General features: G+C 32.6%; 1 protein-coding gene across 1 annotated transcript in view; it reads left to right on the forward strand.

Moving 5' to 3' along the window:
• Positions 1–7366: 7366 nt before the first annotated feature.
• The window catches only part of LOC105345728 (receptor-type tyrosine-protein phosphatase epsilon), a 40232-nt gene continuing 29606 nt past the window's right edge, over positions 7367–17992 (forward strand). The window contains exons 1-5 of the mRNA XM_066067549.1: positions 7367–7492; positions 8233–8463; positions 8703–8942; positions 12241–12378; positions 12458–12598. Coding sequence (XP_065923621.1) covers positions 7429–7492; positions 8233–8463; positions 8703–8942; positions 12241–12378; positions 12458–12598 — 814 coding nt within the window. The 5' untranslated portion in view covers positions 7367–7428. The remainder of the gene's footprint in view (positions 7493–8232; positions 8464–8702; positions 8943–12240; positions 12379–12457; positions 12599–17992) is intronic.

The raw sequence follows: 17992 nt of genomic DNA on the forward strand, positions 1-17992 counted from the left end.
GGTAGACATTTGCAACTTTTCTGCATTGGCTAACACAGCATAAGACAGGATTAGATACTTTAGATCATTATTTAGATGATTTTATTTTTGCTGGAAAGGGGGGAAGTCTGGACTTTGCAATTCTAATGACACAGTTTACATCACTGACCAAAGAAATTGAAGTACCATTAGCTGAAGACAAAACTGCAGGCCCCACAACACAACTTACATTCTTGGGTTTTGAAATTGACACAGTGAATATGATTGTTAGAATCCCTAAAATCAAATTACACATTTTGATGGAGTTGGTTGAATTATTTTTAGGTAGGAGTAAAGTTACTCTGCAAAAAATGCATTCATTAGCAGGTACTTTGAATTTTTTCTGTAAGGCAATTAGGTCAAGTAGTGCTTTCATTAGAAGACTATATGATTCTATGTGTGGATGTTTTAATCCGCATCACTATATGAGGCTCTCAACCTGAATTAAAAGTGACCTCAAGATGTGGCTTATGTTTTTGAATAGTTTTAATGGCATAACATATTTTTCAGAGTCAGGTTGGTGTGGTTTAAACATTTTAGAATTTTTTACTGATAGTGCTGGATCAATTGACATGGGATGTGGGGCATATTTCCAGGGTAGATGGTTTTTTTCTCCCATGACCTAACCATTGGAAAGATCAGGATATAATGAGGGACTTGACATTTTTAGAGCTTATCCCAGTGGTAATAGCAATAGAGTTATGGGGGTCATGATTTACAGAATAAAAACGTTTTATTCAGAGTAGATAGCCTACCATTGGTTAGTGTTATTAATAAGCAGTCTTCAAAAAAATAAGCAGGTTATGGAATTAGACATTTCGTGTTTAGACTAATGTTGCACAATGTCCTATTTAAAGCTAAACACATAGCTAGTATTAACAATAACATTGCAGTCTCTCTCTCTCTCTCTCTCTCTCTCTCTCTCTCTCTCGCAAACATTGGCAGCAATTCAGGAAGTTAGCACCAATGACAAACAATTTTCCAGAGCCAATACCAAGACAATTAGTCGGCATGATCTACAACTTCAAATAAATAATTTACTGGCAGCATCTATTTCAAAAACACAAAGACGTGATATGAAACTAGTTTGAGAGCGTTTGAAAAATTCCGCCTTGACCTTGGGTACCAGCAAATCTGGCCTCCACCACTTGGTGCAGTTTATTGCATATTTATCCTGTATAGATTACACTTATTCTACAGCCAGGGCTTATGTATTGGCTATTAGTTTTCAGAGTAAAATTTACAATATTGCAGACATTACAAAAAACTTTATAGTGAGTAAACTTCTCGAGGGTATGAAAAGAATTAGGAAAATCATTGATTCACAGCTACCAATTACATTGTCTTTGCTTACAAAAATTGTTCAGATATTTCCAGCAATTTGTTATAATTCCTATAAAATAAGGTTGTTTAGAGCTGCTTATGTATTAGCCTTCCATTGGTTTCTAAGGGTTGGAAAATTTTCTTTGTCAGTAGGCAACAGCGTACATTCAATTCTACAAGTATTTGATGTACAGTTTGAGTTGGATTTCTCTAGCGTCTATATAAGAATAAGATCTAGAAGTTCAAAGTCTGATCAACATAGCAGAGGTGTTACAGTGGCAATAACCAAGATTGGTGGTATTTTATGTCCAGTTGGGTGTTTAAATGATTTCTTGTTAGTCAGAGGCAAAAGTGATGGCCCACTGTTCATCCATTCAGCATGTTCAGGAGGCAGGGTTTTAACTAGGTATCAGTTTTCTTCTGTGTTGGGAAAAGAAATTGAACACCCTTGGGATACAAGAGAGGTTTAAGGCTCACTCCTTTAGAATTGGGGCAGCTACAGCTGCATTTGAGGCTGGTTGTTCTCCAGAAGCTACAATGAAAGCAGGTCGCTGGAAATCTAAGGTGTACAAATCATATATTCGTTGTCCAGTTTTAGGTTCATGTCAATAGCTGCTAAGTAGCATTGAGAGAGAATAAGATATCACATTAGTCAGATTACATGTTTTCATTTCTGAAATATTTTTCCCATATTAACTTTCTCAAAGTATTGCAGAAATTGATGTTAAGGTCTGGTGTGTTGGCTCGCCAATCATCAACCATACGTTTACTGAAGCACTATGCAGAGCTGGTGTAACCAATTTGTGACTAGAGAGACTGGGCATAAGTATATGGTGGAAGGGTTATTCTGTATTGAAATTTCTGCATCTTAATTAAGAGCAAGCTGCGTTTACTCAGAGAAACTGAAGCTGCTCCAGACATCCTGGTAATGCATGCTGGGAGTAATGATATTGGTCTTAAATGTATTCAATTATATGAGTTGATTGAAATTGTTTGTGATCACTTAGACATTAATAAGCAACGATTTCTAAATTCAGTATTGGTTTGGTCTCAGATACTTCCATGTAAAACTTTGAGGCATTCGCAGGATGTTGCGGCAATGAACAGGTCCCGTGTACGAGTTAATAGAGCAGCTGCTCTGACAAATTTAGCATGAAGGGGATGCTACATCAAATACCCAGACTTTTTGAAAGACATTAAGAAGTTTTGAGACCTGATGGGGTTCATCTCACTGAGTTGGGTTATAAACTTTTTCTAAACAACATTCAGGGGGGAACTAGAGTATTTTGCTCTAAATATTTGACGTGTTTATCCTAACGAATTCTGAATAGGCGATATTGGATTTGGGTCAGTTGATTGGTGGCTCCACCCAAGTGTGAGATGACTGCGCGTTTTCTTAGGCAATTCGCACGCGCACCAAATCAACTGATGCCTACATGTATCTATTGTTGTGCTGACTTATTGAAAAACATTGTGACAATTGATTTGTGCATGTAAAGTTGCTGAACTGTTGAACCAGTGAATTGTGTAAAGTTGTACTTGTCGTATTATATAATTTTCTTTTCACAATAATTCAACATAAATTGTATTAAATAAGTATAAATACTGAAATATGTGACCATCCGCAGTAAACAAGTCGTCAATTTCAAACTATAATTTTGATTATATATGTTGATTGTTGATTAATATTTTTTATGACTTGTTTGAGTGGGTTTGCCCAGATGTCAATGGCATCCCACATTTCATTTATGCCACGGCCAAATAAATCTTTAAACATAATATTTTTTTTGGTAATTTTTTTCTGTGTAAATAAAAAATAAAATGCTTTTTTGATTATTCATACAGGTTACGAAGGTAGCGATCATTGCAGAAAAAATTTACATAACCCGCTAACGCGGGTTATGTATATTTTCTGCAATATCGCATATTCTGCAAGAATCCCGAAAGAAAGCATTTTATAGTTTGAGTATTAGCACAAGGAATGCCTGGCGAGAAAAAGTCACAAGATATAATCAATTCGTTTATAATTTCCTCAAAATGAGAAGTTGTTATCGACCCATTTTACTCGCTGTTGAACAGTTTACTATAAATTAGAGTCATTTCACATGTTCACGAGTCTTTTAATAAAACTTAAAGCGTAACGAGAAAACAAAAAGAACAAAAACGTTCAAACAAGTGACAGGTTAAAACATATCCAAATAGTTTAAAGAGTAGAAGTATTGTTTTTTATGATTTATCTTAATGACCAACAGCAGACTGGGGCCTGGTTTTTAAATATAAAAACAGTTGTATCTTTAATTGTAAATGCCGAACGGAAATAACTAAGTATATTGTACGAATAACGGACAGAAACTTAACATGACGACCATGAGAACATTTGCATTATTACAGTACAGGATTTTATCTTACTGTAAAATGAATCATTTTTCGTCATGTGCCTGAAAGAGTGAAAAATAGCGACAAAAGCATTCTGTCTTAAAGTCTAAACACAGTTTCAATTAAAGTTACGAAAGCAGATACACGTGAATATTTCAAAATGGCAGCCTGCAAGTACTAGTCAGTCTTTTAATTGAATAAACAAATCTTAAGTTAAATATTAAAAAAAAAAATCTTTTATGTTTGAAAAGGCTGGCATTTCGATGTTTCTTAGTATAATCACGAATGACCAGCTTTAGCTGATAAGAATATAATTTGATAAAACTTGATATGTCCATTCAAAATCTTTTCGTTCTTTCGATACAGGAAAAATATATACAATTAACAAAAGTTCTTATATAATGTTATTCCTATATAGAATAAACAAATTTGTTTGTTTTGCCGTTGGAGTTACTTATTTCCACCTAGTGAAACTGTTACAAAATACTGATATTTATCGCAAACAGTTGACAAGCACACGCAGAAAATTACTTGTTTTGAGGTTTTGTCCCGGGTACTCGTAATTGATTTATAGTGGTATTGTCCTATTTTATCTGTGCTATTTATGAGAAGACATATCTTATCAACGAAGGGTTTAACATTTCACATTATTTTATCTCGTATTTTGTGAATAATTTTACATATGTATTTGGTTCCTGTACAAGTTTTGCGAAGTGTATTAAATTTTGGCGAAATGCTTTTTCCGTAACTTAAGTTTTAATAGCTTCCTGTCGCTATAATTGAACACTGAATCAGCCTTTAAAAGGTGTTATTTATTTAAGATTGTACAATACAAAACGATTGAAACGTGTAGATCATTGGGCATGACTCACCCTTGAAAACATTAGGGCAATGAGTATAGACGTTTCAGGACGATACATTTCGAGACAAGGACGTTTTAGAATCCGGTAAGACGTTAAGACCTGGATTTTTCAGGAGTTGGACTTCACACATTTGGACTTTATTTCATTTCTATAACTTGCAAAAAAATTAAGATGGTTAATTGGATTCAGCAAGCGTTTCTGATGAAATATATTTAAAGTAAACATAAAAACATAACATCAGAAAACTCGTGAAAGTTGTATGTTTCTTAATAAGTTTATATTGTTAGGTTTGACACAAGTTAATTATGTAGTGATATAATGAGAGGAACGTAAGTAGAATTGAGCAGTTTGAAATTAGAAAAATTATGAACTATTATAAAATCGTGAATAAATATAAACTTCTTTGAAGAATGCAACTATAATCTTAAACACTGCTGCACCAGACAACTCAGCAAATGAATTCCTTTCATATATATAGCACGACTATGTTGTAACAGTTCTGGCGTGTAATATATTTAGGTAGCATAGCCCACTCTACTGGAAAAGATTTGTATTTGATTGCTCCTGGTATAACGAAGACGCATGAACTGGCCTTTTTAAAACGGGAAATAGTATTGTTCATTGAATAAACTTTGAGCAAATCAATGTCGTCTAGTTTTAATAGCAGCTCCGTGCAATTCTATCCTGATAAAATAAACCATTCAGTAAAAAGAGGCCTATGGGGCCACACCTTTAACAATTTCGAAATTTTTGAATATGAAACTTTCCCAAAATTGTAAAACAAAGAACAATTCTCATATACTTATCAGCCTTTTTATTTGGGCATCTTATTCTAAGATCTAAAATACATCAACAGACCAATCTTAATTATTCTAGGTCTCGATGTTTCAAAAATAACTTATTTGTAAAATGAATCATAAAAAGTGTAAGACGATCACTGTGAACTTCATATGAGGTTGTGAAGATACATGTATGAAGATGCTCATACATAACAATCTCACAAAATTTAACATCGTAGTTCTTGAGAAGAAAATTTCAAAATATTTCCCTAACTGTTTCTATATTGAACCTTGATCACATGTTTGGGCCTCAGTATTTGTCCAGTGGTACGGTTTGAACAAATAAGAATCTTAACTATCTAAAGATGCTTGCAAAGTAATTTCACAAATTGTGGCATTGTTTTTCTTGAGAAGAAGATTTTTATGTATTTTTCCTGTATATTTCTTAGTTAACTTTGGAACCCCTCTTTGCGCCTCAGTTTTGACCCGGGGTCAGATTTATTACAATTTAGAATACTCACTCTATATAAAAGCTTTGGTGTAAATATCAGTATTTCTGGTGCAGAGATTCTTAAGGAGATTTTTTTAAACATGAACCTATTTTCGCGGTTTTGTGATGATCTCCTTTTGGAAGAGGAATTAACCTTTTATTTAGAGGGACCTAGACAAGATTTGAGCTCAAAAATATCAGATTTTTTTTTCCATTTTTAATTTGTCATTGACACTTTTAATGCTTTGTCAAAATTTTAAAGTTAGAAATCGAGTGACAAGGAAGATACAGAGTTCGAAATTCTTTGTAGATGCTTTGTATCAAGTTTGCCCAATGTTTCTAGAGAAGAAGTCAAAATGTGAAAAGTTTGGACGGACAGACAGACGTGCAGACAGAAGAACAGACGAGGGATAACAAGTGATCAGAAAAGATCACTTAAACCTTCGGTTCAGGTGAGCTAAAATGTGTTATAATGTTGTCTCAGGCGTTCAATTTGCAACTTGTGGAGTCTTCTGAAATTGTTGGGGTTTTTGTAATGCACATTGAAAGTAAAATCAGACCCCTTCAGCGTTTAAAAATATTGTAAAATTGTTATTTAATACATTTTACATTCTTCTCGTGTTTTTAAAAGTGTTTATAATACATATAGTTATACTCTCTATAAGCAATAACCCGATTTTTTTGTGCAATGAAATAAACTTGATTACTCATGAGATGTATTTCTGATACATGTACGATGATAACCATTGAATGTTATAGAACTGTATAGCTTGAACCTACATCCAAAACACATTTGTTTAGATTATATATATCATGCAGAGGATATACCGCACGCTATTAGCATGAGTTGAAGCAATCCTTAATCAATGAATGATTTTCATAAAAAGTGTTGACTTGATTTATATGACTACATTGAGCTCTCGACTCGGGTTTGACTAGTATTAGCAAGAATACGTTAGCCCTTGTTTTTATACAATTCGTTGAATAAAATATGAATTGTTTAGTAATGCCATTTTGGATGATGGATTGCTTTTAAATAAAATTTCGATTCATAGAGGACACATGTTATTGCAAACGCTTTATTTATGTACCATACCTTCCGAAAACTGAAATGTTGTGTCGTAATTCAACATGTTCTGCCAAACGGAGATATCATATTTTTTCTGCATATATTTTTATAGTGTGATCTCCTAAAGATGTAAATTCGATTTCATTTTGTATAAAAAAAAATGAATGTTAATATTTTTCATATATTTATTCGAAATGGAATGATTATGAATTTTGGAAATTAAGAAAATTTAACAATATCCGATTTTTAGATTCATTAAAGTTAAACTGTACAATTTCAAAATTATTCTTTTATTAAAAAAAACAAGTGTTGTAATTGGTCTTAGAATATTCTTTTATTGACACCACAGCTTGTTTGGTGAAAAAATAATTGTTTCTATTTTTTAAATTGATTACAACATATTGATATTTGGCCACACTTATCCACCATATTTTAAATAACTTCCTGATGTACCTGTATGTTATATAATCACTTCAAAATTGTTTTTGTTTTGAAATAACAGCACTTATAATGAAAATTAGAACTGTGTGGCTAAATTGGACATTCTTCACCTTTATTGTCACATCCGGATATGGTGAGTTCTATTAACATCAATTTTATAATGTTTAAAAAGTCAATGTTCTGTACTTTCGATTTTGTATTGTATTTAAGAATACCATTTTATTCGCTACTGGGAAGTAACGGGAATTTCACTTAAATCCGTTTGACATTTTTGTACGTGTTGTTGCATAAATGATTATTGTTGACTTATAGAAAGTTATAAAGCTATTATGAACATTTATATGCTCTGAAAAGAAGGTATTATATATTGCCGAAAAAAGAAGGAACATTAAATTTAAAATGAAACTACATTTGTATATCTCTGGATATGGCATTAAGCCTGTAACTCCTGCAACTATAGTCAGAAGCTCTATCACTGAGCTATCCAGACTAATATCCACGTTCCGCATATATATATATATATATATATATATCTCCCAATTCCTGCCGTATTGTTTATCAACATCATATCAAATTATATCATATAGGGTAAGATAAGATAAGATTAAACGCCATTTTCGAATTCGAGAACCTTTTTTTTATACTCTTTGATTACATGGCTATGTACATTATTAAATTTCATAAATAACCTGTTATAACAACTGACAACAGCTGTTGATGTTACTTTTTATGCAATAAGTCATTAATATTTAAATGACCAGTAAGGTCGGTTATTAAGCAGCCTTACATTCTTTTGCTCTAAAAACGGAAGAAATGGCAGGCATTTTTATATTTTCTACTCACCACTCAAATGAATGAAAACATTTTCAACAGATAATCTAGCATTAAATAAAAACACAAATCAGACCAACGTAGCCACAAGTTGTGCAGCATGTGTTGCCAAAAATGCTGTAGACGGAAAAATAAGCACCTGCATGCGGACAGAAGCTATCGGTTTAACAACTAACAATCAACACGAGACATGGTGGTATGTAGATCTTGGGGGTGTATTCAATCTGTATAACATCAGGATACAGTTCAGGAACGACTATGGGATGGAATTTAGTAAGTAATTAGTCAAGATCAAGTCTTATAAAATAATAAACTTTCATGAAAATGATTTGGAAAAATCAGACATACATGTATCGATATCAATTGTTATATTAATATTTTCAAAGAAATATTTACAATGTATATAATGCTTATAAATCAAAATGGGTCTGTAAATATACGTGTATACACAATGTAGCAACAACTTACAACTTATCCATGTATAGTATACATTCAATGTGCAAATTTTACAGCGATGAGACAGAGAGGTCGTTTCGCCGGGTTTTCATTGTATGTATCCAACACTACTGATCGACGAACTGGATATCTGTGCTATCATAATAAGGATGAATTACCTCCTTTGGATTTTAACATAAACTGTATATCACATGGACGCTTTGTGATATTTTACAACGAGAGAAAGGGTGGAGCCTATCCTGATGGATCACAAACGTCGTCAGTTTTTACAGAACTGTGCGAAGTTACAGTGAAAGGTATGCTGCGAAAAAAATATTTTAATGTTTACGAAACTAAAGAATTAAAAAAAAGCAATTATCTCTCTGAAGCGTAAAAAACTTTGTGTTTGTAAAACTTAGTTAGATCGTCGTGATACACTGATAACCATAACACTAAATGATAGTTAAAGGAGCAAATTCTCTATATATTTATTTGTTTTCATATACGATTCCCTGAGCGATTAAGTAGGAACCAATAAAAAAATACATCATATCTTAATTATTCACCAGCATCACAAATTCTGTGTTTTCATAATGAAGGTAAACTTTTTTTGAGTCACATTAAAAAATCAACGAAAAGTGATCTTTTATTAGGGTATACACATTTAATACTGAAAATTTCTTATCAAACGCGAGGAATTAATTAATAATATCCGCGTAAAATCGCGAGAAGCACACCTTGCGGATTTCAAAATATCGATTTAATTTTTCGGACAGATGTAAACTGTAAGGAAATATGATGAAAAAAAAGTGTTTGCGATTTTATATTCTCGCGATTTGATGCAAAACGAAAGAATCGCGGAATTAAGTACTCGGGTAAAATAAGGAATCTACAGTACATTTTGAGACTCATTAATTTTTGTATTTGAAAATATTTATATTTTAATTATTTCTTTCTTATTGTCCTTAAATTTTTATAACGAAATTGCCACTTGTCTTTAATTTTGTTATGTTTTGTGTTTTAAATTTATGTTCAATCTAATATGAATAGAATACATTAAACGATATTATTTTTGTACTTTTTTGATCTGCATGCTTTGTAACTGTTGATGCAGTTTCTGTCATAATATGATTTATCTAAATTGTAAGGGTAATATACATTAACGTAATAATTTACAATAACTTGAATTATGCCAAGATGATTTAAAGATTGCCGCATCGTAAGTCATATTAAATAATTTTTAATTTATTGGTTAGTCAATTTTTAATAAAATCTACACGAGACTACATTTCAATAAAACTAAATCTGCATTACACGTGTTTACTTTCACAGAAGTTTCACAAGTCGTAACATTATAGATCTTTCTAAAAGAAATTAAAAGTGTTCCTTTATCAAAGTGTAGCGATATCAATTTTGAGATTGGTATTGCTACACTTTAATCTTGAAAATAACATGAATTAAAAGGTTTGCCAGCTTTAAAGAAAATTATTTTGATCTTGTATCTTTGCAGTAATTAATCTGATAATGAGGAAGGAATCAAAAGATTTTCAATAAATCATATTGAAATTGAACTCCGCACCAATAAAAAGGCTCTTGCTTTAAGTCCATGGGTCATTGTGTACAACAATTCCGTACATGGAAACATCGCAAATCATAGATCAGAGACGTTACACCACTCATTCCACTAAGAATTTTGAATCCCTCTTAGAGCTTAACTACTAGTCGGATGGTCCTAGTTAAAAAATTTAGATTATACGTACAGTATATTTTCGTTTTCAGATATTTAACTTTGATGCAATACATGTACCTTTATCGGATGCTTTATATTTAGCAAACAATCTTAGATCATAGCTATATGTGAGCAAGTAGATTCTATCTAAATCGTGAAATATATAACACCAGGGCCAGGAGTTCTGATATTTATTCTTCTAGAAAAAATTCTCTATCATAGGGATCTAAATGTATAGCTATTATGAGCCGAGAGGAGTTCTTGTGAATAAATATAATTTCTGGTTTCTCTCGAATCTGAATTTTGGGCTCCAATTTATATGATTGTGTTTGATATGTATACTTTTAACATACATTTGACTAAAAAATCAATTAACATAGGGGTCCAAGCACTCATAGTACCTGCCCTAAATTTTTCATATACATATTGATACTGTATATATTAATATCATTAATATCATTAATATCAAAAGTAGAAAGACAACAAAGGTTGATTGCTTACTAGGGTCATTATGTCTCTATTACACACATATTTGATTTTGTGTAAAAAAGTCACACCTGTTGCTATGCTATCAATATAAGGAAATTATTTAATTTTTGTTAAACATTTAACTTTGATAGAGATATTAACCATATTGTGGTATTGATTTCCGACATAATGCACAATTGCTAAAGAAACTATTGCTTAAGAAATAAATGAAAAAATATATATAGCATTGCAATTTTATTTCCTGAGTTGCTATTTTATTTGCTTTTGTGTGAAAGTCTCGGATATTAGATCCTCCTTATTTTTTGATTGATTTTAACTGTCATTCTGCACAGAAGAAACAAATATTTTCAAAATACCTCAAAAATACAGGTGTTTGTAAATTTTCTCTCTTAATCATAGGGATAGTTTTCAACTATATAATTTTGATCTCCGTAGAAACTTTTTTTTTTAAAAATCCAGAAAAGCTGTATAAGTGTTCAAATTAAAAACAAAATGAAAGTGTTATAATACATTAAGTCCAATACCTTCTTTTATCACATCAAACAGATGGCTTCATTAAAAAAAAAACCAAATTTTATAATAGTTTTAAAATAAGATTTTTTAAAAAGCTCGTAGGTTTGCTAGACACCATTACAAATTCCCTTAAAGTACGTTATTCACCACTCTTTCTCGTAAATATAAAATAAGCTTAAAACCTCTTTTTCATAAGCATCATTTGAAAGTATAAATCGCAAAGCTGCTCCAGTACTATTTTCACACATTTATTCCTTATTACGTTTTGCATATCATAGTTTATGTAAAAGCTGATCTCGATGTTTCCTTTCAAACTCTTGATTGGAACTACCCAGGGTTTGCTGATTATGTAATTTGTGTGAAATTTAAGATTATAATAATATATCTCACCTCTATTATAAAATCGATCAAACAATTTGTCTTGCTGACCCCTCCCACTTACCGTTTCACCAATTTTTTAAATTTAATTAAACCAATTTTGAATATTGCCAATGCATATACGATATGATTTATGTAAACAGCTTTTCTTAAAAACTTACCAATATATTAACCCCTTGTTAAGAGGAATTATGACTCTTTATTCTTCGGATGGTTTTCTTCTTTATGGTAAGTTATTCCAATGGATTGCTTGAGAGAATGATTGTAATGTAAATTATAATTAATGGGTAATTTTGAAAGAGGAATTGTACGAAATGTATTAATGTAGGAATATAAGTACAATTTGTAGTATTTCAAAGATTGTTTTGTTTTTAAGAAATTGGTGACACAAGCAGGAAATAGATTACATGTGATATTTTTGTTATCATAAGAAATATGTGTAATCACCAACCACTTTATAAACATATATATATAGATAATTCTCATGTTTAGATGCATTTTTTAAGGATGCGTAGGACTTGATGTTTATGGTAGTACTTGTGACAAACCTTGTACAGAGCATTGTCCGGAACCAAGGTGTAACATTTCCAATGGAGCGTGCTACAGTTGTGCACCTGGATGGAAAGGAGATTTCTGTAAACAAGGTAGAATCAACACTTGTTTGAGATCTGTGTAACGTGTGTGATGTATCTCTTAATTGTTAACTAGTATTTTTTTATAAAGCGTGCTCTTCTGGATATTATGGCAAAAAGTGCATAACAAAATGTGACGGACATTGTTATGAAAACAAGCCTTGTAATCATATCAGCGGGTTCTGTGGAAACGGATGTTTGGATGGTTGGACTGGTGTAAAATGCAACCAACGTAAGAATCAAGTTATCTTTGTAGACATTTATCATACATCATAATATAAATGTATATCCTGGCGTTACCAGTTTTCGATAGGGTAAAACTTTTGTCACAAATAAAAATATTTGCATCTATTTTTCTGCCCAAAGTTATTTACACCAGCCTTAATTAACAATAAATAGGTGATTTTCAATGATTTTAAAATCATCAAAAATCAGGAATCGATTTGAATTTCTTTCGATCTGCCATGATCAGAAATGTTTTGGCTGACGTCACCTATTTTCGATAGCAAGTATGGCGTGCTGTTCGGGATATAAAAACACATAAAATTAAGTCTGTTTCGAATTCATTTTAATCAGTCTTAACATACAAACAAAAATAACAAGTACATTTTCTACGACTTTTTATAAAATTTGATGAAAGTGATCATTGAAATCAATGGTAATTAACTGACAGAGATTAAAGTCATACACAATGAGGGCATGTGATTTGTGTGTCCCTTCGGATACCTTTTTCCTTGACACAGTAGGACAGATGAACCCAATGTCCACAGTGACACTGACCCCACCTAACAAACTCTATGTAAGGCTTAAACTTCAACTGTTCAGGCTCTAGTTTATCACATACGCAACACTTTTCCTCATCAGCAATTGACTCATGATCCGACTCATCTGACAGACCAAGAAATGGACCTGGTGAGGCATTTTGAGCTTTGGAAGGACCTGCTGTATTTCTTTGAGTATTTGATAAGCTTGGCTTCTGGGGCCCTTTTCTAAAAAAGGCCTACGTCCAGACGTAAGCTTAGTCCGGGCTAAATCAGGGACTAAACCAGACTAAGTTGCGTTTCACAAAAAGGCGGAAACTTAGTCAGGACTAAATTTGGGTTTAAATCTTCGCCTGCTAATGGGAAGGCGTAAATCCTTAGTCTGTGCACAAAAATGGCGAGTGTTTTGTTTTTAAGGCAAAATAAACAGATTTTTGGTTTGTTATACGTGTTATCAAGGTAAACATTCACATTTATTGAAATATTTGTACATGTACGTTTAACTTTAAAAAAATACCTATTGTTCGATAACTGTTCATATTTTAATAAATTAAGATTGAATTAATTTGATAATTAATGGGCTTACCTTATTAAACGCATATAATATACATTACTACTCGTTAATGGAATCTACTTTAACTATGAAGAATTAAAGATGGGTATACCCCGATAAATGATATAAACACAATAATGAAAAGATGCTATAATTCTAAATTAAACATGTATTCCCCAACAAGATAGATGTATACATAAGTATGAATAGATTATTGGTTTTTTTTTAAAATCAATACTCAGTATGCATAGGCTAGAATTTAATGTTTCTAATTAAATTTGAACCTATGAAACGAAACTGATTTCAAAATATTGAGAATACTCCTTTGGATAGGAGCAACACAAAACGTTTACAATTGTAATTTGTCCTTGTGTGTTGTTGTATATTCTTCACCTACATGTATATTACTTACAACTTTACAACACGTATACATTCTCATTTTCATTTTTTTACTCCTAGTATCTTTACAAAACCGTATGAAAGCTACATGTATTTTGAATGTTTATGAACTTGCATTTAGATAGATGCACAATCAATTTTTGTTAAAATGTTACTAAAAATATGTTTTGAAGCGTGCAGAGTCTGTATCAATTGTAGATCTATTAACAAGCGTTTGTCAAGTTCTTGAGGATTCTAAAATTTCACATGCACACCTTGAATTTTCGGAGCTCAAATTCATTAATCTTATTAATTCTAGGATTAAGTGTTCAATTTCTTTCATATTAAACATCGATTTTAATTCTTTTTAAATAGGTTTGGTTTACATGTACTATCGATGATCTTCGTGCATATGCATATGTGTTGTTTATTTGTACTCATTTAACTGAATTGGTCTTTAATTACTTGAATTCATGATAGTTTTGTTTCATCATATTTTTAAAGATGTATGTATATCAAGGGATGTTTTTTATAATTTCGAAGTTGTCGACTTGCAATACAAAAACGTTGTTTTAGCAGTTTCACAACAGTGTGCATTATTTACAAAATTCACTAGCGTGCATTTGTTATAGTTATTTTAATTAATATACTGTATACAGGGTTATTTTCGTCCCGTGTAATTTCCGCCCTTCTACACTTGCAAACAGTTTCGCTCTGTCATGAATTCGCCCAGTCACAGTTGTTACTTAAGTTACTTAGTTAATATTAGACAGTGCAAAACAACAAGTCTTAAATTCACCCGCTGACAACGAGGGTGAAATGATTGAAAATTAAACGGGGGAGAATAATTCCCTGTTTGCAGAATATATTATCCCCCCCCCTCGAAAAAACCAAAACAAAACAAAAACAATCAATCGATTAAACCAAAAACAGGAAAGGGAGTTGGGGAGACCCTGGCCACAAATGTTGATAATTTCTGTCTTGTTAATTGTTGGAAATATCTTTCAAAACTATTATCATTTGAATCGCAGAAAATCAAGAATCGTTTCCATGTCGTTGTCTACATTCTTTCATTATTGGAACAGATGATGGAACTTTTCTTCCTTCTGTAGACATGGACAAGGTTCATGTGATGTTAGTTATACAGTAGATAGTTTCGATTTCAGTTGGTTGCTGTTTATAATCCATGGACATATTATTTTCTATAAAGAATATAGTGTTATGGTAAAAAATAATCAAGCCTTATCTCAGCTGATAGTGTCTAAATATATCTAAATGAAGCATACTTATCATTCTGCAGATGTATGCGGGCATATCTACAGTACCCTGTCCCTGTATTCTATAACTATTTGAAGTTTACACGAACATTGAAGTTAATTTCTATGTATTGTTTCGTCCAATTAATATGTACAATTGTGCCTCAACATCATCTACAATGCATTAAATATTGAATTGTCATATATTTAGTTTTTGAAACCTCTTATATATGCCTTTTTCATATCAACTGTTTTTCTATAAAATTTCATTATGTTAAGAAGTGTATAGGCATTTGTTCTACTTTTATAAATATACACAGTAATCAACGACTTGAACTATGCACAGTGTTATAGAATAACGTGCGTACTTTCGGGTACATGTACTATATATATGAATTGGAAAATTGATCTACCACATAAAATCATAGCCTCAAAGCAAAGCAAAATACGATATGCGCATGCTTAGTACTCAGCAGAGATGTCTAAGTTCTTCGACATTTAAACCCTAACTTATGCCGCTTTCAGAAACGCAACTTAGACCCGACTAAATATTGGCGTAACTTCGTTAGTCGGACTAACTTAGGCCCACATTTACGCCTTTTTGAGAAACGGACCCCAGGAATTCAGCTAATTTATTATTTTCCTTTCCTTTCCCCTTCCTTTCCCCTTTACTTTCCCCTTACCTTTGGATGAATTTTCTGTCTCTTCATTGTATGCCTGAAATTTTTCAAAGACAGTGATGGCCTTTCCTGCAATTATTGAACTTAGATTTCTTCTTGGCTTTTTTGGCGTTTTCCAGAGCCAAGAGAACATTTCCACCGCACTTGTTAAAAAAGCTATCAGCAGGACAAGTAACTTTCTCATCAGTGGTTATATCAGTTGTTAAAGTGTCACTGAAGTCTGCCTTGAATACCAACGATGGTAAAGTCTTACTTTCACTGATTGAGGATTCATTTATTGGATATATGCCAGTTTTCCTAGAGGCTGATCTTAAGTTTTGGGGACCAAGTGCAGTGTCATAAATTTTACATACAAGTCTGCATATATTGTATCTTGTCACCGACCGACCGGCACTTTGACGCATGAATTTATGGGCTTACTGTTGATAAAGGGTCTCAAACGACCAAAAACACCCAACATCCATTGGCTGCAAGAGATGACTTGTATGGGGAGGCAAGACAAAAAGAATTATGTTGTTCTGTCTGGCCCATTGGATTAGTGAAAGGGAGGTATGGCTCCTATGACCGTCATACAGTAGCAATATTGGCTGTTCTGGGTTTCCAGAGTGTACATATTTGCAAAAACGATGTTTTATGTAGCTGTTGAAATTTCAGTGTTTCAGTAGCCTGTGTCACTCATAGCTCCATCACAACCAGTAGTAGCACCATCTAATAATTCTGGCAAGAAATATTTGCCTGGAAACACCAGAAATGGGGGGAATATTTGACCCCACAGCATTTCCACACCCAAATACAGTAATGGTTTGGGATCTCTCAGAGGTTACAACTTGTGTTGCCATTCCGTTAGCTGCAACAATGTTTGGAGCTTTGATCCACTTGTATTTATTCCCTTTTCATCAACATTAAATATAAGTTGAGGTTTATCTGCAAGTCCATGCTTGTCAATGATGGCTTTCAGCTGTTTGAAGTACTTTGAAATACATTCTGGAGATGTAGCTTTAGCTCTAAGTTCCGACAATCCTGATGGTGTAACAGCGTGTAGTTCAGGCCACCTTCTCATAAAGTAATAGTACCACTTTATTGTCAAGTCTTTTCCTTTTTCTCTTATGCCAAGATCCACAGCATAGTCTGAAGCAAGATTCAAGACCTATGCACGGGTATATCCGTAACCTATCTCGGACATCGTTTTTATATGCTCAACTATGTACGATTCCTGTTCCTGTGTGAACAGTGGTGGAGGTCCTGATGAGACAACATCAATGCTAATCCGTCCATCCACCCTATCTCTTAAAGTTGTCAGGGGAACTTGAAATTGTTTGGCAGCACCATAGACACTCGTCCCCTCTTTTATAGCTTGGAAAGCATTATCTAAGGCCTCTGAGCTATAATTCTTGTAACTCCCCCTCTGAATGGAAAATATCTAAAAGAAATAAGCAAAAAATTAATAGAAACAAATTTTTTATGCATAGAAAATGTTCTTAAATTTATGTAAATATGGCTATTATGAGTTTCCATACATTTTTCAATGCGGAAGTTGGTTCGAAGTGAGGCTTATCTATTTATAGAACATTGCACTAAGCTTTATAGCAGACGACAACATGAGGTGCTACATATATGATGCCGAATTCATAATGAAAAGGGATGGATTTTAAGGTGGATTTTTTTTACATTAAGGAAAAGGCGGTTTTTTTAGTAGATGAAAAAAATAATAGAATCTTACCTATCTAAAAGGCATAATTCCTGATCTTTTCGGCTTTTAAATACTCGTAACAACTGACGCTAATTTTGGAAGAATCGTTCCGAAAAATGAAGTCACGGTTTCCGGAAGATCGTTAAAAATAGCAGCCTATCAAAATTAGGATACTATCGAAAATAGGTAACGACACTATACAATAAAGAGAGATGATAGCCTCCTACAGTTTCAAACAATAGAAGCGTGTTTTCAATTTGTAGTCTTACTTTGTATTCCAAATTCACAAAACTAGAAAAATGTCAAGA

This window comes from Magallana gigas, chromosome 7 (genome assembly GCF_963853765.1).
Source record: "Magallana gigas chromosome 7, xbMagGiga1.1, whole genome shotgun sequence".
Taxonomy (NCBI): domain Eukaryota; kingdom Metazoa; phylum Mollusca; class Bivalvia; order Ostreida; family Ostreidae; genus Magallana; species Magallana gigas.